General features: G+C 39.2%; 1 protein-coding gene across 6 annotated transcripts in view; it reads right to left on the reverse strand.

Annotated features, from left to right (window-relative positions):
* CEP78 (centrosomal protein 78) overlaps positions 1 to 23,531 on the reverse strand; it is a 65,976-nt gene that overhangs the window by 18,230 nt on the left and 24,215 nt on the right. For 3 of the 6 annotated variants that reach the window (XM_070050483.1, XM_070050491.1, XM_070050495.1), the window contains 7 exons: positions 20,101 to 20,146; positions 18,236 to 18,364; positions 4,338 to 4,415; positions 3,001 to 3,167; positions 1,855 to 2,026; positions 1,491 to 1,538; positions 40 to 663 (listed from right to left, as the gene is read on the reverse strand). In XM_070050483.1, the coding sequence (XP_069906584.1) occupies positions 100 to 663; positions 1,491 to 1,538; positions 1,855 to 2,026; positions 3,001 to 3,167; positions 4,338 to 4,415; positions 18,236 to 18,364; positions 20,101 to 20,146 (1,204 nt within the window). In that variant the 3' untranslated portion in view covers positions 40 to 99. Of the gene's footprint in view, positions 1 to 39; positions 664 to 1,490; positions 1,539 to 1,854; positions 2,027 to 3,000; positions 3,168 to 4,337; positions 4,416 to 18,235; positions 18,365 to 20,100; positions 20,147 to 23,531 lie in introns of those variants that run through there. The other 3 variants (XM_070050501.1, XM_070050493.1, XM_070050504.1) reach the window with 2 other exon arrangements.

Raw genomic sequence — 23,531 nt, forward strand, 5'->3', positions numbered from 1 at the left:
AATGGCTTCTAATCCTATAGTTTAAGACATATGCCACAATGAAAACATGAAAATTTATTAAAATTTGAAGACAAAAACATAATTTCAAAAGATTTAGACCTATGTCAGGCGTGATAGAGAATGGATGCTTTCTGGAAATTCAAAATCAGACCCAAGAGTATCACTTTCAGAATGTTCTACTGGATTGGGCTGACTTTTACTTGTCTTGGATGAAAGAGTCACTATTCTACTTTCCTTCTTGACAGAAATGTATTTTTTCAAAGACTCACTTTTAACTGGGTCATTAACCAAAGAACCATTTCCCCCGATTCCTTTGCTTTTCCGGTTTATAGAAGAGTCAGAGTAGGAATGCTGGTCCTTTCCAAGGTGTTTCTTAGCAGAGTGTTTTGTGGTATATTCACCTGTTTTGGCCATTTTCTCTGAAGACGATCTGCTATTCCTGTGCAGCTCTTCCTCTTCTCTGTGACTTCTGGTCCCGGAAATCACATCTGCTAGAGGAGAACATGTTCTAGCAAGGAATCCTTCGAAAGACTCCTGGTGCTGCTCAGTCCCTGGGACTCCCACGCTGTCTCTGGAAGTCACTGGGGCCTCCTGAGTAGAACTTGGGACATGGAAGGAGTCGAGAGGCAAAGGAATTCTGGCATCACTTGTAATTTTCTGAAACTGAAGGGAAAAAGAAAAAAGAACAAAATTTCAGTGATGAATAAAGCCAACTACTAAAAAGTAGAGTTCAAAATTTCAATGTTACTATGTGATTTTAATATTCAAACAGTCAGTTAATTACTCATAAGATTTTAGGGTCATTTTTCCTCTAATTATATCTTGCCAAGTAATTCCCAACTTAACTAAGCTATATTCAAGACTAAGTATACCACCTTTTCAGACTTGTGTGCTTTCTGTAATTTTTACCCATATCCTTTGACCTCATAAAAAATAAAACACTATTCCCTAAGAAAATTAACCTCTTTTCTAACTTCATACGCATGTAAGGAATATCCAGTTTTTAACTGGGCTGAGTTCTCAAGCAGTTAGTTCCCAAGCCCAGCCTGAGACTGACTGATGGGAGATGGAGGTTCTGCACTAGGCTGGAGGAAAGCAGTGGGTGCTGGGGGAGTGTGTGGGCGTTTAGTCTAGCAGTAAGTCAATGGTTAAGATGCCTGCCAGCATCCCATAGTACACTACCTGGGTCTGATACCTGGCTCCTGACTCCAGGTTCCTGCCTCCTACATGGGAGACCTGCTGTACACTTTGGTCTGAACCACTCCTGGCTATTGCAGGCATTTGGGGAGTGAACCAGTGAAGAGAAGCTCTCCCTTAAATAATTTAATTAAAAAAAAAAAAGGAAGAAGAAAGGAAGAAAACCAGCAAGGGATGCCTGTGACAGACAAGCTTTCCCCTCCTGCTCCCATAATCAACTGAATGCCTAATACTACCTAATGGTTAGGTCTGGATGACTTGTTTTTAAAAGTTATCTCTAATAGTACTTGTACCTTCATTAGTGTTCCTTCATTGTAAGCTGACTGCATACAAATAGAAACCTAGATGAAATATGAATAGAATAGACATTTATAAAACTTAAAATAGGATTATTTTCTCTAATAGTTATTTATTTCTGCATTGAGAATAATCTGCTTGAAGTCATAAATGTGCAAAAGAACTTCAAGTTTACTTACAACAATGCAGTATCATGAAATGAGCACAAATTTACTGATTTCAGTCTTGAAAGGATCCCAAAGAGGCTTCTGGCCCCAAGCGTAGGAACTATTTACTAGGGATGAATTATTATTTTCTCTCTGACTCGGTAAATGCCTTTTGCTAATCACAGAATCATTAAATTCTATTCTACCCACTTACTTGGATATTTTGCATTTGTCCTACAGCACTCTGCTTTTGTTCTGGCTTTTCTTCTTCAAGTGCCTTCTGCTCCTCCTTGGGTGGACTACTAATAGTAGAATTCATCTGGGGACGACCTAGTAAATTAAAATCTGACTGATCTATACCAGCCATTGTGGCAAGCTGCCCAAGCCTGGTCAAGAGGAGGAAAGGAGAAAAAGGCAATGGTTATTATGACCACGTAAGAACAGCTGAGTTTTCCTATAAATATAACTATGGTATCCTTTTAAAATCTTAAACCAATATCCCATTCCAGACCACAAACCTCCTCTCTCCCAGATGTTCAGACCTTCCCATATTCATGCTCTGGGACCACGTCAGGTCATCTATTTATTTAAACATTCCTTCACTCCAACAATATAGTAAGTACCACTGGACTTTTATTTCCTTAAGCATTACTCCTTTCCATTTTAAACATATTCTCCCTCTAGCACCTTCAGCTTCTACAATGCACCTGATGGTTCCTCTATTAATGGCCTCTCACCTCCATGCCCACACAACTCATCTTTACTAAACTTTTCTTCCAGTTTCCAAGAACGTGTTTGTTCCTTCCTTCCAGTGCCAACCTGTTCACTTACGAAACAGGATCCCATTAACCATCTACTGCTCGCTCTCTCTCTGTTGCTCACTCTCTCTCTTTCTCACTCTCTCTCTTAGCATCTTTTTGAAAAAATCTTCTTCTGCTGAAAATTACTGATCTATTATATCTTTATCTACCTGCAGCTTAATAACACTTTGAATGTCTAGGACAAAAATAACTTGTATTCAAACTTACTTAACAAGCAAAATGAGTAAAAGGTAGGAAAATGCCTATACATTCCTGAATATTTTCAAGTAAAACTACTTTTAAATGGTCTTAACCAAGAATTATACCTAATAAGTATTTCATCTACAGGTTACTGTTTTATAGCGGGCTCTCTACCAAAGCAGATTTGCTATTTTGCCTTTATTTTAAAATCAATTTCCCACTGGAAAAAAAATCTAGGGTATTACTTATACTTTCATACTCAATATGGTTTACAAAAGTTATGGAAATTGCTCAAGCTCCTCAGCAAACTACCCCTAAAGCCACAGAGGGAAGAGTGCCACAGGGAGCCATGAACTAACCCAGCATCTTTAAGCAGATCTAAGAAAGCATGGAACTTCTGGAAAGAATTCTCAATGCTGCCCAAAACGCCTTCATCATCCAGGATCATGTTTGTCAGTGACTGTGCATGAAGGGCTTCAGACAGAGAGAAATTTATATTTCTTAGTTGGGCATTTTCATGTTCCAACTGTAAAAGGAGATTGAACATATGTGACATGATTTTTTTTCACATTGTTACCAAAAGAAAACAGCACTTAAGTGACAAAACTAAAAACATTTAAGTATGCAATTAATTTGTAATTAATCTTACTCTCCGCTAGTAAAATCACCACATAACAAAACCCAAAGACACTTGACAGTATTTCTTAACGAACACTTAGGTAGTATATGAGTAAAATCTAGTTATTTTATTTCATTAATGATTTATCAAAACATTATATTTCTAACTAATTAAATTCATACTGGATCATTCTGCATTACAACATTAGCTACTTAAAGTTTCCCTTAAACCAGAGGATGAAATACTGAGTCTAATTTGAGCAAAGCAACTTATATTTCTGCCGAATGTTAAGGATTAATTTTAGCCATCATAATATTTAATGTTAAATTCAAAGTCCTAAATCATACCCTAATTATTAGCTGTACAATTACCAACACTCTTTCCCTTGGCTTCTTGAAAATATTTACTCCCCTGAGTCCTCCTTTCACTCATCAAGGATTTATGTAGAATCACATAAGCCAATTCTAGTTTCTCAGAAAGGACATTTTGTTCACAATGTTACCTTTTGCCTTATACAATCAGGTGCTAATACTTATTGAATAAATGCCTTCCAATCCAATCCAATGTGCAAACACTTTCGAAAATTCTTTCCTAAGCTCACCTTGTAATAATAAATTACATGCATACAGAACTTTTGGTTTATGCCCTGCTTTCATGCACATTAGCCTAATTTAATCCCCATGGAATAGTTTTTTAACTTTCATCACAAACTCTCCACAATTTTCCATTACCTTACATTTATTTATTCATTTTCCTAATTCACTATCAGTCACACCAGCCTCTTTTATGTTACTGTTAATGCAATATAAGGCTAATAAGTATATTCTTAAATTGAAGCATCATAAAGAAAATAAACCACAACCATGAAAGCGCAAGAAAGAAAACTCCATAACATTTACATTATCGGAGCTTTTTTTGGAACATGGAGCACATGACCATTAAATGTAAATAAACACAAGGTTAACATGCTGCAACAAATTTGAAAAGTACTTTTCTTTTAAAGTGCATAAAGTGTTTACGTATATGGCCTAACAAAACAAGGCGTAAAATCTCTCATAAGAGAAAACTTTTCTTTACCTCACTGACTCGTTTGTCAGCCTTAAGCCTGATGACTCTTTCCTCCTTTAACTGCTTTAAGCATTCCTCCAGTTTTTCCTGGTGTGAAGAAACAGAGAAAATACTGTAATTGACATGACCCCTGAAAGTTTTTCTAGCTTACAGATCTCACCAAGTAATTAAACTTGTAAACGGGATTATAGTCAACTGTTTATTACTATGTTAGTGAAATTAATTACCAAAAATATCAAATTATCATATCACAAATTTATTTAAATCTCACTCTTTCTGAGATGGATATGTAGCAACTTACTATAAAAATAAATACATATAAATATACATAGTTGGTCAGAAATAAAAAAAACTGAAGCTATGAAAATAAAATTATATTCTCATTTGTGGATACCTTATAATAGAAAGTCTTGCTAATATGCTTAACAGATCTAAATTTTGTAGCTACACATGAAAATGCATTAAGAAGTAAACACTTTTCAAACACTTTACAATATGCTAAGTACTGTTTTAAGAGTTTTCTAGGTTTTAAGTAGTTTAGCCATTAAAATCCTGCAAAGTAAATATGATTATAAATTTTACAGATGAAATACCTATGACAGAGAGCAGTAGAGTATCACAACATTAGTTATGTAGTAGAGTGACGCTTTGGATTCAAGAAGCTGGATGCCATTCATGATCAGAGAGGCAGCTGTCTCACCTTTCACCAAGGTCAGTGAAATAAAATAGACAACGGTAAAACTTGTTCTTACTGTAAAGAACTTAAAAGACTCTTACCTAAGGTTCTTGAAAACAGAGAACACTACTTGTGATAAGAAGAATTCTAAAATGACCATAAAACTCCCTCCTCATTCAAACACTAATCAAGGTGCTGTCACAAAGGAGTTTTATAGAAGTAATTAAGGCCCCCATACCAACTGATCTTAAGATAGAGAGATTACTGTAGTTGACATACCTAATCACACAACACTTTAAAAGGAACTGGGTTTTTCCTGAAAGGTCTGGACTGTGAATGGAATTAGTCATGAAGGTGGCAAAAAGGAGGGTGAAGAGGGGGGCCTCAAGGAACTGAGAGAACCCCTTGACAGGATACAAGAAAAGGAGAGCTCAGTTATAACTGCAGGAACAGAATCATACCAACAACCTAGGAGGGGCAGTCTTGCCTGAAGAAGCCTGTCAGACACACTGCTTTCATTTTTACAAGACTGAGCAGAGATCCATCATATCCTGGCCAGAAGTTTGGCCTACAGAACTAGTAGCTAAAAACAGCTGTTCTTAAGCCACCAAGTTTGTATTAAAAGAAAATTAGTGGAGATCCAATATGGCAGAATAAGGAAGGAGCTTACTGTTCTAGTCTTAGGACAGAGTTTAAAAAAAAAAAAAAAAAAAAGATTAGGGGCTGACACTGTAGCGCAGTGAGTAAAGCTGCCTCCTGCATTGCTGGCATCCCATATGGGCCCCAGTTCAAGTCTTGGTGCTCCACTTTTTTTTTTTTTTTTTTTGACAAGCAGAGTTAGATAGTGAGAGAGAGACAGAGAGAAAGGTCTTCCTTTTTCCATTGGTTCACCCCCAAAATGGCCGCTACAACCGGCGTGCTGCACCAATCTGAAGCCAGGAGCCAGGTGCTTCCTCCTGGTCGCCCATGCGGGTGCAGGGCCCAAGGAATTGGGCCATCCTCCACTGCCTTCCTGGGCCACAGCAGAGAGCTGGACTGGAAGAGGAGCAACTGGGACAGAACTGGCGCCCGGTTGCTCCACTTCTGATCCAGCTCACGGCTATAGCCTGGGAAGGCAGTAGAAGATGGCCCAAGTCCTTGGGTCCCTGCACCCGTGTGCAAGAACGAGAAGGAGCTCCTGGCTCCTCGCTTCGGATCAGCACAGCTCCTGCCATTGTGGCCTACTAGGGAGTAAATGAGCAGATGGAAAAACTCTCTCTCTGCCTCTGCTTCTCTGTAACTCTGCCTTTCAAATAAATTAAAAAAAAAAAAAAAGTGGAGAGCGCTCAGTCTAAGGGAAGAGATAGGAAGAAAATGGCAGAGGAAACTTCAGGCAAATTAGAGGGACACTGTGGACCTATATGGAGGGTATGGACATGCACAACCCAGGACTCCAGCAGCCCAGAGCCTCAGCACCAGTGTAGGAGAGTGAGGTGAGACCAGACTACAGCAGCCCAAGCTACTGTGATAAAGCTGCCCAGCTTGGAGCCCTGTGGGGAACACTGTACCTGCCAACCTAGAGGCAAAAAAGGGGTCACATTTCTCTCTCCCTGACCACGCTGCACTAACATCCTGTAACAAGCCGGGGGGGGGGGGCATTTTGGACATATGTAACAGCTGCACCAGCTTGTGTCTGCATGCCCAGCAACCAGCAGAGCAGAGATGCCCGAGTCTGGCCGGGAGAACTGACAGGGTGCTGGGTGCTCATAACTGTGGGAGGCTTGTGTGCCGGGTCTGTGAAAACACTAAGGCTGCCTAGGAGAGTACAGGGTGTAGTTGGGACTTTGGGCAGCTCCACATGCTCCAGGCTTCCTGATTCCCTGGTGAGGGTCATCATTGTGGGATCTGTGCTCACACCATGGACTGCACAGATCCTTTGTGTGGTTCTTAGGGTACCATGGACAAAACTGTACCCACTGGGGCTAGTGCTCAGGCACTAAACTCCATTGAGGAGGGGAGGTGAGCAGGAGACTATGCCAAAAGAGCAGAAAAAAATCGCTTCTGATTAAAAAGAGAGAGAGATTTACCAAACCCAACCTAGGTGTCACCTTGGACACTCCCTTAACCCTGGAGCACTGAACAGAACTCCCTGGCCACACCCTCCACTCATCTCTGGGTATTCACTGAAAAAACAGACCCTCCACTAAGCCACAGAGGAGTAGTCCAAAGATAAAAGCCATCACAGCAAAACAAAACAAAATAGAAACCAAAAAGAATCCCTACAAATGCCAAATAATACACGGACCAATTCAAGAAACAAGAATAAGAAAGATAACATGACATCCCAAAAGAACATAACACCTTAATACTAGAATGTGAAGAGGAAGAGAAAAGAAATGCCAGAAATGGAATTCGAAAAAGTGATTGCAGGATTACTAAGAAGTAGTCAGAAACAAATCCACAAACAAATGAAACTGGAACTCTTCTATAGAAGAGTTTGGTAAAGTGGCAAGATATAAACTCTACACACAAAAATCAACAGCCTTTGAATTCACAGACAATGCCAAGGCTGGGAAAGAACTTCTAAGATCAATCCCACTCACAACAGCTACCAAAAAAACATCAAAGACCTTGGAATAAATTTAACCAAGGATGTCGAAGATCTCTATGATGATAATTACAGAACATTAAAGAAAAAAAAAGAAGTACAAAAAATGGAAAAATCTTCGATGTTCATGGATTCCAAGAATCAGTATCATCAAAATGTCCATATTATCAAAAGTAATTTACAAATTCAATGCAATACCAATCAAAATATCAACGATATTCTTCTCAGATACAGAAAAAATGATGCTGAAATTAAAATGGAAATACAGGAAACCCCAAGTAGCTAAATCAATCTTATACAACAAAAACAAAAGCTGGAGGCATCACAATACCAGATTTCAAGACATACTACAGGGCAGTTATGATCAAAACAGCCTGGTCCTGGTATAAAAACAGATGGATAGACTAACACAACAAAATAAAAACACTAGGAAGCACCTATAACCAACTTATCTTTGACACAGGAGTGAAAATCAATCCCTAGAGCAAGGACAGTCTATTCAACAAATGGTGCTAGGAAAACTGGATCGTCACATGCAGAAGCATAAAGCAAGACCCCTACCTTACAATTTTCACTAAAATCCACTCAAAGTGGACTAAAGACCTAAATCTACAATGCAATGCCATCAAATTATTAGAGAGCATTGTGGAAACTCTGCAAGACATCGGAATAGGCAAAGAGTTCTTGGAAAAGACCCCAGAGGCACAAGTAATCAAAGCCAAAATTGACAAATGGGATTACATCAAATTTAGAAGCCTCTGTACTGCATAAGAAACACTCATCAGGCCCAGTGCTGTGGCACAGCAGGTAAAGCCTCTGCCTGCAATGCCAGCATCCCATTATGGGGGTGCTGGTTCGAGTCTCAGCTGCTCCACTTCCAATCCAGCTTTCTACTATGGTCTAGGAAAGCAGCCAAAGATGGCCCAAGTTCTTGGGCCCCTGCACCTGCGTGGGAGACCTGGAAGAAGCTTCTGGCTCTTGGCTTCAGATCAGTGCAGCTCAAGCTTTTGTGGCCATTTGAGGAGTGAACCAGCAAATGGAAGACCTCCATCTCTCTGTCTCTCTCTCTGCCTCTTGGTAACTGTCTTTCAAATATATAAATAAATCTTTAAAAAAAAAAAAAGGAAACAAACATTGAGCAAAGTGAAGAGGCAACTCTGTAAGACACGTTGGCATAGGCAAAGAGTTCTTGGAAAAGACTCCAGAAGCACAGACAATCAAAGCCAAAATTCACAAATGGAACTACATCAAATTGAGAAGCTTTTGTACTGCAAAACAAATGCTCAGGAAAGCAAAAAGGCAACCGACAGAATGGGAGAAATTATTTGCAAACTATGCAACTGATAAAGGATTAATAATCAGAATATATAAAGAGATCAAGAAACTCCACTGCAACAAAACAAAACACCCAGTGAAGAAATGGACAAAGGACTTAAACAGACATTTTACAAAAAAGCAAATCCAAATGGCCAACAGACACATTAAAAAAATGTTCAGGACCACCAGCCAACAGGGAAATGCAAATCAAAACCACAATGAGGTATTACGTCATCCCAGTCAGAAGGGCTTTCATACAGAAATCAACAAATGCTGGTGAGGGTGTTGGGGGAAAGGTACCCTAATCCACTGTTGGTGAGAATGTAAACTGGTAAAGTCACTATGAAAGACAGTTTGGAGATACCTCAGAAATCTGAATATAGACCTGCCATGACCCAGCCATCCCACCCCTGGGAATTTACCCATGGGAAATGAAATCAGCAAATAAAAGTTATCTGTACCACCATATTTACTGCAGCTCAATTCACAATAGCTACTATACAGAATCAACCCAAGTGCCCATCAACTGAAGATTGGATAAAGAAATTATGGGATATGTACACCACAGAATTCTACAGAGCAGTGTAAAAAAAAAATGAAATCCCATCATTTTCAACAAAATAGATGAATCTGGAAAAGATCATACTTAATGAAATAAGCCAGTCTTAAATGGAAAAATACCGTATGTTCTCTCTGACCTGTGATAACTGATAGAACATCTAAAATGTAATTTATAGAAGTGAAATTGACATTTTGAAAAGCAATGACTTTGAATAACTCTTGTCTCGACTATTGAGGAACAGGTTTTTTTTTTTTCTATATTATTTGTTGAATTCTTTACTTAACATAGAGTTAATCATATGTGTATAAAGTGAACTGAAAATAGATCTTAGTAAAAAAAATAAGAATGGGAATAGGAAAGGGAGAAGGAAGAGGAGTGGGAGAGTGGGCAGGTATGGTGGGAAGAATCACCATGCTTCTAAAGTTATAATTATGAAATGTATGAAGTTTGTATTCCCTAAATAAAAGGTTTCTGGGGAAAAAAATTAATGCACTACTCAACCTCCAGGTTCATAACAAAACAAAAATGTTATTTTAAGCAACTATTTTGGAATGGCTGATTGCACAACAGGAATTAAACACACCACCTATATTTATTAAAAAAAATAAAATACAGTTATATACTCTAAAGGCTTCTGAACACTCCTTTAAAGGTCTCAGTTAATGGTTCAGTATAATCCTGGTTATATGTATTGAGGGGAAGAACTCCCAGAAGAGGAAGCTGGTACCACTTTATAGAGCAATCTCTATATTACATCAACAATTCTGTCTCGGAATTTATACTACAGAAATCATCAGAGATGTAGACAAAAATATCATAGGACTGTTTATATGTAAAAGTGAAAGCCACTCAGTTGTGATCAGCTTAAATAAAAACTTCACATCCATATGAGAGAATGTTCTATGAAGCCACTGAAAAACAGTGATGGGGCTGGCGCCGTGGCTCACTTGGTTAATCTTCCGCCTGCGGCGCCAGCATCCCATATGGGCGCCGGTTCTAGTCCCGGTTGATCCTCTTTCAGTCCAGCTCTCTACTGTGGCCCGGGAGGGCAGTGGAGGATGGCCCAAGTGCTTGGGCCCCTGCACCCACGTGGGAGACCAGGAGGAGGCACCTGACTCCTTCCTGGCTTCGGATGGGTGCAATGCCGGCCATAGTGGCCATTTGGGGAGTGGACCAGCAGAAGGAAGGCCTTTCTCTCTCTCTCTGTCTATAACTCTGTCAAAAAAAAAAAAAAAAAAAAAAAAAAAACAGGGGTAAGAAAGGTCTTAACCAGAGTTAGAAAGGGTTCAAGAATTGTCTCCTCATAACCGTTTTGGGAACTTTTTTGGGAGGATATAGTCCATAACCCTGGTCAGGTTCTCTGATGTATAAGAGTTCTCAATGACAGGGCAGTTTACAAAATATTCACAAGTGTGCACATGTGAACATAGTTTTTATTTCCTTCAATAAGTTTTTCATTGTTTTCAAAAATTTCCCCAGTGAACATTTATTTTGATAATCAGAATTTATGTCTGAAAATTAGGAAATGCTGTAAAAGCATCAAATTCTTGAGTACTTCACTACCAGTCAACCAAATTTTTATGGGAAAAGAGAAAATTATAAAATTATTCTAATTCGTATTATGGTTTCAATACCTAAAACTGACAGCACAGAAATTCTACACAAAAATGCATTTAAACAATTCATGACTGGAAAAAGACTGGTTCTCAGCAGCACATCAAAGCACAATTACATGACACAGCTTCTCCCTCTAGTGGAGGAAGCAGAACATAATTTGTGCTCTTTAAAAGAAATCAGGAAATATGGAACTAAACAAATATAAATTAATCAATATTTCACTACTGAAATACAACTATGATGAACTTTTGAAGTCATTTTCCTTCCTGTCTTTTGTTCCTCCTCTACTCTTCTAGACATTGGCAAATTGGTTTTCTTTTGGCATATATCTCCCATTATTCTGTGTATCAAATTTTGTGCTGAAACTTTACCCGTTCAACATTGAATCATTCATGTCTCACATGATCGGAGGATTCATAACCTTGACTTCTGAGCCGCCTACACACTATTCCACTGAGCAGGTGTAATGGTTCATTTAATGATTCTTTTTTTTTTTTTAAATATATTTTCATTTTATTGCCAAGGCAGAGAGAGACTGGATGGGCAGCAGAGAAGCTGGGACTCAAACCAAGCCCTCTGATAGGAAACGCGGTGTCCCAGGCGGCAACCTCACTGCAATGCCAAGTACCCGCCCTAATGATTCTTTTAAGGCAAAACATTTAGATTACTTCCAACTTATCAGAATTGTAGGATAGGGGTCAGCACTATGGCATAGTAAGTTAAGCCTCGCCCTGCAGTACTGGTATCCCAAACGGGCTCCGATTCAAGACCCAGCTGCTTCACTTGTAATGACACTCCCTTGTAATCGCCTGGGAAAGCAGTGGAAGATTGCCTTCAAAACTTGGGAGGTATCTCTCCAATGCCTTCCTGAATGTGCAGTGGTTGATAAAAAGTATGATAAAGTCTGACTGATAGTCTTGATAGTCTTTTTTTTTTTTTTTTTTTTTTTTTGCCTCTGGAATTTTTTCTTTTCTCACCCTCTTGAAATTTCACAGAGAATATCTGTTTATCTGGGTTTTCATTGATCTTGCCCAACACGTGGGTAACCCTTTTCAATTTGAGGTCCAATATTTATTTCCCACTAAGGGAAATTTTCTCACTTGTTTTTTCATTTCCTTCCACACATTTTTTTTCCCTGTTTTGAGATTTCTTACAGTAACATGTTGGACCTCCTACATGTAACCTACCATACCATGTCTGTCATGTTTTCCATTTGGTCTTTGTTAAATGAGAAGTTTTTTCTTGATTTCTACTGAATATTTTTCTTTTTTTTTTTTTTTTTTTTTTTTGGACAGGCAGAGTTAGACAGTGAGAGAGAGAGAGACAGAAAGGTTTTCCTTCTGTTGGTTCATCCCCCAAATGGCTGCTGCAGCCAGCGCGCTGCACCGATCTGAAGCCAGGAGCCAGGTGCTTCCTCCTGGTCTCCCATGCCGGTGGCAGGGCCCAAGCACTTTGACCATCCTCCACTGTACTCCCGGGCCACAGCAGAGAGCTGGACTGGAAGAGGAACAACCAGGACAGAACCAGCGCCCCAACTGGGACTAGAACCCAGGGTGCCGGCGCCGCAGGCAGATTAGCCTAGTGAGCTGTGGCACCAGCCCGAATACTTTTCAATAATCATATTTCATAGTCCCTAAGAGACCTCTTTCTTGTTTACTGATAATTCCTTTACAGACAATACCCTATTCTTATTTTATACACGCTGTGTCTTTTTAAGCCTCTCTAAGAATATTAAGTAGGTTTTTTCCTAACATATTTCTGTTCCTTCAATTATCTCTGGTCCTACCAGGACATATTTTTTATCTTTTTTCTTTCCTTGTCAAGCTGTAAATTTTGCTAAACTATCAGGTGAACCATGCTACTTTCTATTTAAGAATAAAACAGTAGAAGCCCACTGGAAAGTCAATGTCTCACTTCTATACTTCTATGCATTAAGAAGTAGGTAGCCAGTTTTGAGAGGACATCTTCAACTATCTTTTTTTTTTTCCAAAGTAAAAGTGTCACATTTCATGAGTGAAGATGGGGCTGGGAGTCAACTCTTTCACAGACAAACCATCAAGGAAATCTATTTAAGTGACATTTCTAAGTCTCACCCTCTCTCATCTGCGTATGCAGCTCTTCTGCAGAAAGGACTGGATTCCATCTGAGCTGAAGGCTCAGGCTGAAGGCTGCTCTGGTGCATTCTCTAGGTGCTACTGGTTTAGCTTCAGACTTTTCCCCCACTCTCTTTCAAAAACATTTTATAATATTTCCCACTCTCATGAATGCTGTGGGTTAACATACTTTAAAACTTTAGATACCAGAGCTGTGGCTGTGGTGTAGTGGGCTAAGCCTGCAGTATGGCATCCCATATGGGCACCAGTTCGAGTCTCAGTTGCTCCTCTTCTGATTAAGCTCTCTGCTATGGCTTGAGAAAACAGAAGATAGCCCAAGTACTTGGGCCTCTGCACCTGTATAGGAGACCCAGAAGAGGCTTCTGGCTCTTGATCAGCTCAGCTCTGGCTCTTATAGCCATCTGGGGCCTTTCTCTCTGTCTCTCCCTCTCTCTCTCTCTGTAATTTTTTTTTTTTTTTTTTTTTGACAGGCAAAGTGGACAGTGAGAGAGAGAGACAGAGAGAAAGGTCTTCCTTTGCCGTTGGTTCTCCCTCCAATGGCTGCCGCGGCCGGCGCGCTGCGGCCGGCGCACTGCGCTGATCCGATGGCAGGAGCCAGGAGCCAGGTGCTTTTCCTGGTCTCCCATGGGGTGCAGGGCCCAAGCACCTGGGCCATCCTCCACTGCACTCCCTGGCCACAGCAGAGAGCTGGCCTGGAAGAGGGGCAACTGGGACAGAATCCGGCGCCCCGACCGGGACTAGAACCCGGTGTGCCAGCGCCGCTAGGCGGAGGATTAGCCTAGTGAGCCGCGGCGCCGGCCTCTCTCTCTGTAATTCTACCTCTCCTAGTACTTAGTGAAAAAGCCAGTCCCAAAGGGATAAATACCATATGTTTTCCCTGACCTGTGATAACTAATAGAGCACCTAACAGGCAATGTGTAGAAGTAAAACTGACACTTTGAGAAGCAATGACTTCAACAAAGCCCTTGTCTTGACTGTTGAGAAACAGTTTTTTCTTTTCCATACTATTTGTTGATTCTTAACACAGTTAAACATATGTGCATAAAGTCAACTGAAAATAGATCTCAATAAAAAATGAGAGAGGGAATAAGAGAGGGAAGAGAAAGAGAAGTGGTAGTATAGGTGGGAGGGCAAGCAAGATGATAAGAATCACCATGTTGGGAGTCAAAGGGAGCACATAGACAAGTCTAGTACCTGCTAACGCTAACCGATGGAGTAAATAAAGGGGAGAGTGATCCAACATGGGAAGTGAGATACTCAGCAGACTCATAGAATGGCAGATGTCCTAAATAGCACTCTGGCCTCAGAATCAGCCCTAAAGGCATTCGGAGCTGGCTGAAAAGCCCATGAGAGTATTTCAGGCATGGAAAGCCAAGACACTCTGGCAAAAGATCTCTGTGAGTGAGATCCCAGTGGAAAGAACAGGTCATCAAAGAAGGAGGTACCTTTCTCTGAAGGGAGGAGAGAACCTCCACTTTGACTATGACCTTGTCTAAACAAGATAAGAGTCGGAGAACTCAGAGGGCTTTCATAGCCTTGGAAACTCATGACTCGAGCATGGGGAGATTACTGATGCCATAGACAGGAGTGTCAATTGGTAAAGTCAACAACAGGAGTCATTGTGCACTTACTCCTCATGTAGGATCTCTGTCCTTAATGTGCTGTGCATTGAGATTTAATGCTATAACGAGTACTCAAACAATATATTTCACTTTGTGTTTCTATGGGGGTGCAAACTGTTGAAATCTTTACTTAATGCATACTAAACTGATCCTCTGTAAAAAAAAAAAAAAAAAAAAAAAAAAAAGAAATTATCAATTCCCAACTTGACTCTCACTGGGATTAAACATGACAATAGGTCTGCTCTGATTTCATCATCATTTAAAAAAAAATCATCTATTATTTTTCACTTTATGTTTCTGTGTGGGAGCAAACTGTTGAAATCCATACTTAATGTATACTAAGCTGATCTTCTGTATATTAAGATAATCGAAAATGAATCTTGATGTGAATGGAAGGGGAGAGGGAGTGGAAAGGGGGAGGGTTGTGGGTGGGAGGGACGGTATGGGGGGGAAGCCATTGTAATCCATAAGTCGTACTTTGGAAATTTATATTCATTAAATAAAAGTTTAAAAAAAAAAAAAAAAAGAATCACCATGTTCCTAAAGTTGAAATTATGAGGTATATTAAGTTTGTAACTGTAAAGTTGTACAGTTCTGCATACATTCCTATGGATTTACTTCTAAGGGTACAGTTCAAGAACTTGCCATGGGACCCCAAGTCCCCTTAAGCTAGGTGGTAAAAATACCATCTTAAATGTTAAAGTGATCATATGGATAGGATTTAGTGTCTGAAAAGGAGGGAATGCTCCAACATGGGAAGCAGTCCATACAGCACTCAGAAAATAACAATAGCTTTAAGTAGCACTTTGACTTCAGAATCAGCCCTTAAGGCATTCTGTTCTGGCTGAAAAGCATTTTAGGCATTAAAAGCCAAGACACTGTGGCAAAAAATGTCCTACATGAAGGACCTTGGTGGGTGAGACCCAAGTGGAAAGAAGTGGTCATCAAAGAAGGAGGTACTTTTCTCTGGAGGGAGGAGAGAACTTCCACTTTGCTTATGGCCTTGTCTAAATACTGATGGAGTTTGTGGATTCTAAAGGCTTCCATATCCTAGGTAGCTCATGTCAAGAGCCTCAGGTGATCACTGATGTCATACGTAAAAGTGTTAATTGTTAAATTTACAACAGGAGTCACTGTGCACTAACTTCCCATGCAGGACCTCTATCCTGAAGGAGTTGTATTATAATTATATCTAAGTGCTCACAAAAAATGTATAATTCCTGGGTACTTCTTTAAAGTTAATTTTCACAAAAAAAGTGAAATTAATGTCAAAATACAATGACATTGAACAGCCCCTTTTCTCAACTGTTGAGGAACAGTTTTTCTGTGTGTGCAAATTATTCAACTCTTTACTTAGTATAGAGTTGTCTTCTGTTTATAAAGTTAATTGAAAATGAATCTTAGTGGAGAATGGGACTGGAAATGGAGAGGGAAGAGGTGGAGGGACGGGAGTATGGGTGGGAGGGTGGGTATGATGAGAAGAATTACTATTTTCCAAAGTTGTATTTATGAAATGCATGAAGTCTGTATTCCTTAAATAAAAGTTTTCTTTGGGGAAAAAATTGATACCATATTTTAGTGAGTTCACAAACAAAGAAGAGCTGAGAGAGTCCTCTGAACATCTTCAATCAGAAATTCCCTCCTTTCAAGTCCAACTCTGGTCCTCCCAAAGGCTACAACCACTTGTATTTATTCATTTATTTTTGTTTGAAAGGCAGAGAGACAGAGACAGAGTACTTCTATGCACAGGTTTACCCCGAAATGCCTGTAACAGCTGGGGTCAGGTCAGGCCAAAACCAGGAGCCAGGAAATCAATTTGAGTCTCCCATGTGGCTGGCAGGGATATCACCCCTAAAAAAGGGACAACCATCCTTATATCATGGGAGGACAGGGCAAGAAGGTAGCATCTGTGAGCCAAAAGCAGGCCCTCCAAAACACTAAACTTGAGACTTCCCACATTCTAGAACTCTGAGAAATAAATTCCAAAGGGGGAGGAGGAGAGACGAGATAACTATTGCTATATTTGTAAGTTTCACATTAAAAGAAAACTATAATAAAAAACTACATGTGGACATTGTAGCACATAAAAAAAAATGACTCCCAAAATGGTATTTCCTTTAATATAAATTATCAGCTCTGCATTAAGGCTGAAATAAAATGAATACAAGGATACTTCAAAAAGTTACTAGAAAATGGAATTAAAATAAATTTATTTTGGAACAAAAAGTTTGAAATCTGGTTTTTTTTTTCATAATATACATTTTCTATGGATGTTTCCAAGACTCCGATACACTATTTTTAAATATTTATTTATTTACTTAATTTATTTCAAAGGTAGACAGCAATCTTCCCTCTACTTCTGTACTCTCCAAATGCCTGCAATAGCCAGGACTGAGTCAGGTAGAAACCAAGAACCCTGAACTCAATCCAAGTCTCCTACATGTATAGTAAGGACCCAACTACTTGAGGCCTCATCTGTTCCTTCCCAGGGTAAGCATTAGAAGAAGGTGGAATCAGGAGCAGACTCAAGACCAGAACTCACGCATTCCAATGGGCCAAACACCTGCCCCACATACAGTATTCTTGTGGGTGCAAAAGTTTGTTATAAAAACCAATTTTTATTTTCTAATATTTATAGAAGTATAGACTGACATTAGATGGCATGTTTATAAAGTAATATACTGATGCTTCTTAAAATTTGAAATGTTTTAACAATGGAGAAAATCAATTATCCAAATTTTTTTCCATTTTTACTTTTATTAAAAATAGTTAAATATTCCTCTTATAACAAGAGAGTTCAGCTAGAAAAATCAATTTGCTGGTATATAAAATAAGGGTGCTGAATCAGTTAAACATACTTTTTTTATTCAATTTTTCTAAGTTTATCATGAAGGTTCTCCTTAAAACAAATATTTTATGATTCTAAATAAAGAAAAATATATTGCTGATGGCATGATTTAGATTTTCTTTTTTTTTTTTTTTTTTCAAAATTTATTTATTTAATTGAAAGAGAGAGAGGAGAGACAGAGAGAGATCTTCCATCCACTGGTTCACTCCCCAAAAGGCCACAAAAGCCAGGACTGGGCCAGGAGCCAGGAGCTTCTTTCAGGTCTCCTACATGGGTACAGGGGCCCAAGGACCTGCTTTCCCAGGGCATTGGCAGAGAGCTGGGTCAGAAGTGGAACGGCCAGGTCTAGAACCAGCACCCATATGGGATGCTGGATGCTTCACACGTCCTTCTTTCACTTTGTTCTAAGCTAAGGGACCATTTCGGGAGACTGGAGTTAGAAGGGAGGGGAGAACTGACTCCTCAGGCCAGTTGTTGAGAACCATTTCATAAGTTTCTGCCAAACACCAACTACAGTTTGAAATACAACAGTATGAAGTATCTGTAAAATGTACAGCTCTGTACCTGCAATGCTTCTTGTTTTAAACTGATGTTCTCAGGCACCTCATGAACACTTTCTGAAGAATCGTCAACCTCTTCAATTTCTGAAGACGAAGGACTCTCTACTGTCACAGTCACAGGAAACTTTGATTGCTTAAAGAAAGAGGACAGGATTCCATAAGTAATAATATGAAGCAAATATTGAAGGACATCTAATCAAAGTGATCTTGTGAAGTATCAAGCCATTATCTATAAATGTCTTCCCTTATTGATAACAAAGTAAACGCTAATTTGTTATTACTTTAAAGAACTCTGTCACATATGGTATCCTTAGTATTTGGAATAGCCTACTTTATTAGATTTCCGTCACATAAACCAAGTGAGGAGCCAGGTTAAGCATTTTCTCTCAGATAAATTTTATACTGTAGATGAGAAATTTATTCTCCATCACAAACACAAAAAAATCCAGAATAAAATGTAACTTTCAGGAGGGAAATCCATCAGTAGGGAACTTAACAATTAGAAAGTCAATATAGCTTAACTCTGAACAAATACTAGAATAGATTTTTTAATAAACTATGGACACATACACAACTAAAACTGACCAATCAGACACCTCATTTCCTCTTTCTTAAACCAAAATGTGGGCATTAACTACACAATTCTGTCAAGTTTCACTACCACTGGAATGTTGCTTAATATATTTTGCCAACATTTAAAAGAAAACTAGGGGCGCGCACTGTGGCACACAGTATGTCAAGCCACCGCTTGGGTGTTCATATCCTGTATCTGAGCACTTGTTCAAGTCCCCCCTTTTCTGTGCTTCCAAGCTAGCTTCCTGCTAATGCACTTGGAAGTTAGATGATTGTTCAAGTGCTTGGGCCCTTGCCACCCACATCAGAGACCCAGCTGGAGTTCCTGGCTCCTGGTTTCAGCCTGGCCCAGTCCCAGCTGTTGCAAACATTTGGGAGAGTTGATCAGCGGATGGAAGATCTTTCTATCCCTCTGTCACTGTTTTTCAAACAAAATAAATAAATCTTAAAGAAAAAAACAAAACCTGACTTGGTCTAGGATTAAAAAGCCGAGTGCTGGGCTGACATAACTGTAGGAGTCACTAGGACAGAATTTCTACTGCGAGCGGCAATCCCTGCAGTCTACAAAACAATCTAAATGGAAGGATGAGATGTGCACTGCAACTCTTGAGCACACAGAGGGCAGTACTAACACCCAGCATGCTCAGCACTCACTCTCAGCAGAACGATCTTCTATGGAGAATTCAGTTCCCAGGACACCTGACAAGGAGAATGGTACTCTGACAGAATTAGCTTGTTCCGCGGCCTTGCAGAGGGAGGAAGAAATGCTCTCAGAAAGCAGGGGCTCTGCAATTTGCCACTTTGTTTTGACTTTAGGACCCAGAACCTATATGTCCATAGGTACTTCAAAAGTTAATAAAAAATGGAATTAAGTTGATTTTGATACAAAGCTTTTTTTTTAATTCTTGCATAGCTTTTTATAACATGCATTTAAATATTATATTTCCATTTTTTGAAGACCTTGTATATAGTCATCTCCAAAACATTTCTAGAAGCCTTTTTTTTAAATATGAAATCTCCATGCTAAGAAGTGGAGGTCAAATTTGTTTCACTGGGCAAGAGCTGATCTGTGGACTGGAGAAGGGACTTTTCTTGTCTACAAATGAATCCACAAGGCCCCTAATGTATGCCAAATCCACTCAACTATCCCATAGCATTGGGAGAGCAACCTGGAAAGTTTTCAATGAATTTATTTCAGGCAGAAAGGCATGTTTAATTTAAAAAGCACAGAAAATGATTCTCCTCCACCTTTCCCATTCCAACCCCCTACATATAATAAACATAGTAACTACATACCTGCAACTGATTAGATACATCCCGAGTTTTGATTAATGGAAACCCCCTGAAGAAATAGCAGTAAATTAGGTTATATTTTGATGAGAATATACTACCAGTTAACAAAAGGCAACAAACATTACTAGTAATATGGACACTATCCATATGGAACTGTGTATAAAAATAACCTAAAAAATAAGGAGCCTGAACACTCTGCTAATGGAGAAATTTTAGAATTTGGCAGGATGGCATGGTGACAACTCTAAACTGCTGAGAGACACACTCAGTTCCTATCTTCAAGATAGCTGCTGGCTGAGATTTTCAGTCTTTATAAAAATATTTATAAACTAATATAAAGAACAGATTGCATAGACACAATTCTAAGAATATAATGATACTTCCCTCTCTCACCCCCTCCTTCCTTTCTTATTTTTTTAAAGTTTTTGCAAAAACAATTTTTAATTTACTTTGTAATCACAGGTTAATGCTAAACAAGTAATATATAACAAATGATAAATAAACAGAGTTCAATAAGACAAAAGTAAAAAAAAAACAGTGTTCAGGGGCCAGTGCTATGGCGTGGCAGGTAAAGCTGCAGCCTTCAGTGCCAGCATCTCATAGGGACACCAAGTCCAACCTGCTCCCTTTCCAATCCAGCTCTCTGCTATAGCCTGGGAAAGCAGTAGAAGATGGTCCAAGTCCTTGGGCCCCTGCACCCATGTGAGAGACCCAGAAGAAGCTACATACTCCTGGATTTGGGTTGCCCCAGCTCCAGGTATTCGCTGAGGCCATTTGGGGAGTGAACCAGCAGATGGAAGAGCGCTCTCTCTCTAACTCTGCCTTTCAAATAAATAAATCTTAAAAAAAAAAGACAAGTGTTCAGCAGGAATACAGATAAAGGCTAAAAACAATAATAAAATCTCAAGGTATCAATTCTAAAGGGTATTTATACTCATATTTAGCTACCACAAATCAGAGAAAATGTGATATTAGTCTTTCTGGGTCTACCTTATTTCACCAAGCATAAAGGTCTCTAGACGCACCCATTTCATTGCAAAAGACAGGACTTTATTCTTTTTTTAATAATTGAATGGAAAACTCATTCTTTTGTTTTTCTAAGATTTATTTATTTATTTGAAAGGCAGAGTTACAGAGAAGCAGAGGAAGAGAGAGAGCGGTCTTCCATCAGCTAGTTCACTCCACAGATGGTTGCAATGGCTGGAGGTGTGCCGATCTGAAGCCAGGAGCCAGGAACCTCCTCCAGGTCTCCTGCGTGGGTGCAGGGGCCTAAGGACTTGGCCATCCTCCACTGCTTTCCCAGGCCACAGCAGAGAACAGATCAAAGTGGAGCAGCTGGTACTTGAACCAGTGCCCACATGGGTTGCTGGCACCTCAGGTGGCGGCCTCACCCATTAAGCCACAGTACCAGGCCTACGATTTCATTTTTCATTACTAAGTAGTAGTCCATAATGTATGTAAACCACATTTCCTGTATCCAATCAATTTGATGGACATCTTGGTAGACTCTGTATCTTAACTATTGTGAACTCAGTTGCTGTAAACATGGGGGTACAGGTAACTCACTCACATGTAGATTTCATTTCATTTGAGTATATTCCCAGGAAGGGGAAGGCTGGATCATATGGTAGATCTACTTTAAGGTTTCTGAGGAGTCTCAATACTGTTTTTCATAATGGTTGTAAAAGTTTTTATTCTTACCAACAGTGTATTAGGGTACCTTTTTCTCTACACCCTCATCAGCATTTTTTTTTAGATTTTTGGATGATATCCATTCTAACTGGAGTGAGGTAAAACCTCATTGTGATTTTTATTTGCATTTTCCACATGGCTAGTGGGCCTGATTGTTTGTTGTTGCTAAGTTTCTTGACTTCCTTAAATATTACAGATAGTAAGCTTTTACCACATGCACAGTTTGTAGACATTTTATCCCATTCTGTTGGATACCTCTTCACTTAGTTGAGTGTTTTCTTTGCTGTGCAAAAGCTTCCTAGCATGATATAATCTCATTTGCCTATTTTTGCTTTTGTTGCTTGTGTTTCTAGGGTCTTTTCCAAGAAGTCTTTGCCTAGACCAATGTCTTCAATGTTTCCCCTATGTCTTCCTGTAGTAACTTTTTAAAAAAAGCCTTTTATTTAATAAATACAAATTTTAAAAGTACAACTTTAGGAATATAGTGGCTCTTCCCCACATGACTATCCTCCCAACTCTCATCCTATCTCCTCTTACTTCTCCCATCCCAATCTTCATTAAGATTCATTTTCAACTAACTTTATATACAGAAGACCAACTCTATACTAAATAAAGTTTTCAACAATTTGCACCCCCCACACACATATAATAACTGGTTGAGAACAAGTTTTACAGTTAATTCCCTTAGTACAACTCATTAAGGACAGAGGTCCTGCATCGAGAGTCAGTGTACAGTGACTCACATATGATGTCAGTGATCACCCGAGGCTCTTGACATGAACTAACAAGGCTATGAAGGACTCTTGAGCCCATGATCTACATCAGTGTTTAGACAAGACCATAAGCAAACTGCAAGTTCTCTCCACCCTTCAGAGAAAACTAGATCCTACACTGACAGCCCCTTCTTTCTCCTGGGGTCTCACTCACAGAGATCTTTCATGTAGGTTTGTTTTTTTTTTTTTTTTTTTTTTTTTTTTTTGCCACAGTGTCTTCTCTTTCCATTCCTGAAATACTTTCATGGTTTTTTAAGCAAGACGCAATGTCTTAAGGGCTGATTCTGAGGTCAAAGTGCTGTTTAGGGTGTCTGCCATTCTATGAGTCTGCTGCGTGGACTGCTTCCCATGTTGGAACATTCTCTCCTTAATTCTACCTATTGTAGATCTTATTTATAAGATCTTATTTGATCTTATTTATATGACTCATATGACACTTACTCCTATCTATATGATCAATTAAACACTGACTATGATTACTTTAACATGTAAGATAGCATTCTTACCACCCAACTTAATGGGATTTGGGAGTCCCATGGCAAATTTTTAGCTTTACTCTTAGAAGTAAGTCCATGGGGAAATATGCAGAACTATACAGGTACTCCCTCTCTTATTCCCACTCTTATTTTTTACTGGGATCTATTTTCAACTGACTTTAGACACATATGATTAATTCTATGTGAAGAGTTCAACCAACCACATTAAAGGAAAAAAATAAAAATAATAAAACTTTCAACATGCAAGACAAGAGCTATTCAAGTCATTGCTTCTCACAATGTCAGTTTTACTTCTACAAGTCTCCTTTTCGGTGCTCTGTTAGTTACCACAGATCAGGGAGCACATATGGCATTTTTCCTTTTGGGACTGGCTTATTTCAATAGTATGATGTTTTCCAGATTCATCCATTTTGTTGCAAATGACCAAATTTCATTTCTTTTTAACACTGTGTAGTATTCCATAGAGCACACA

This window comes from Oryctolagus cuniculus, chromosome 1 (genome assembly GCF_964237555.1).
Source record: "Oryctolagus cuniculus chromosome 1, mOryCun1.1, whole genome shotgun sequence".
Lineage (NCBI taxonomy): Eukaryota > Metazoa > Chordata > Mammalia > Lagomorpha > Leporidae > Oryctolagus > Oryctolagus cuniculus.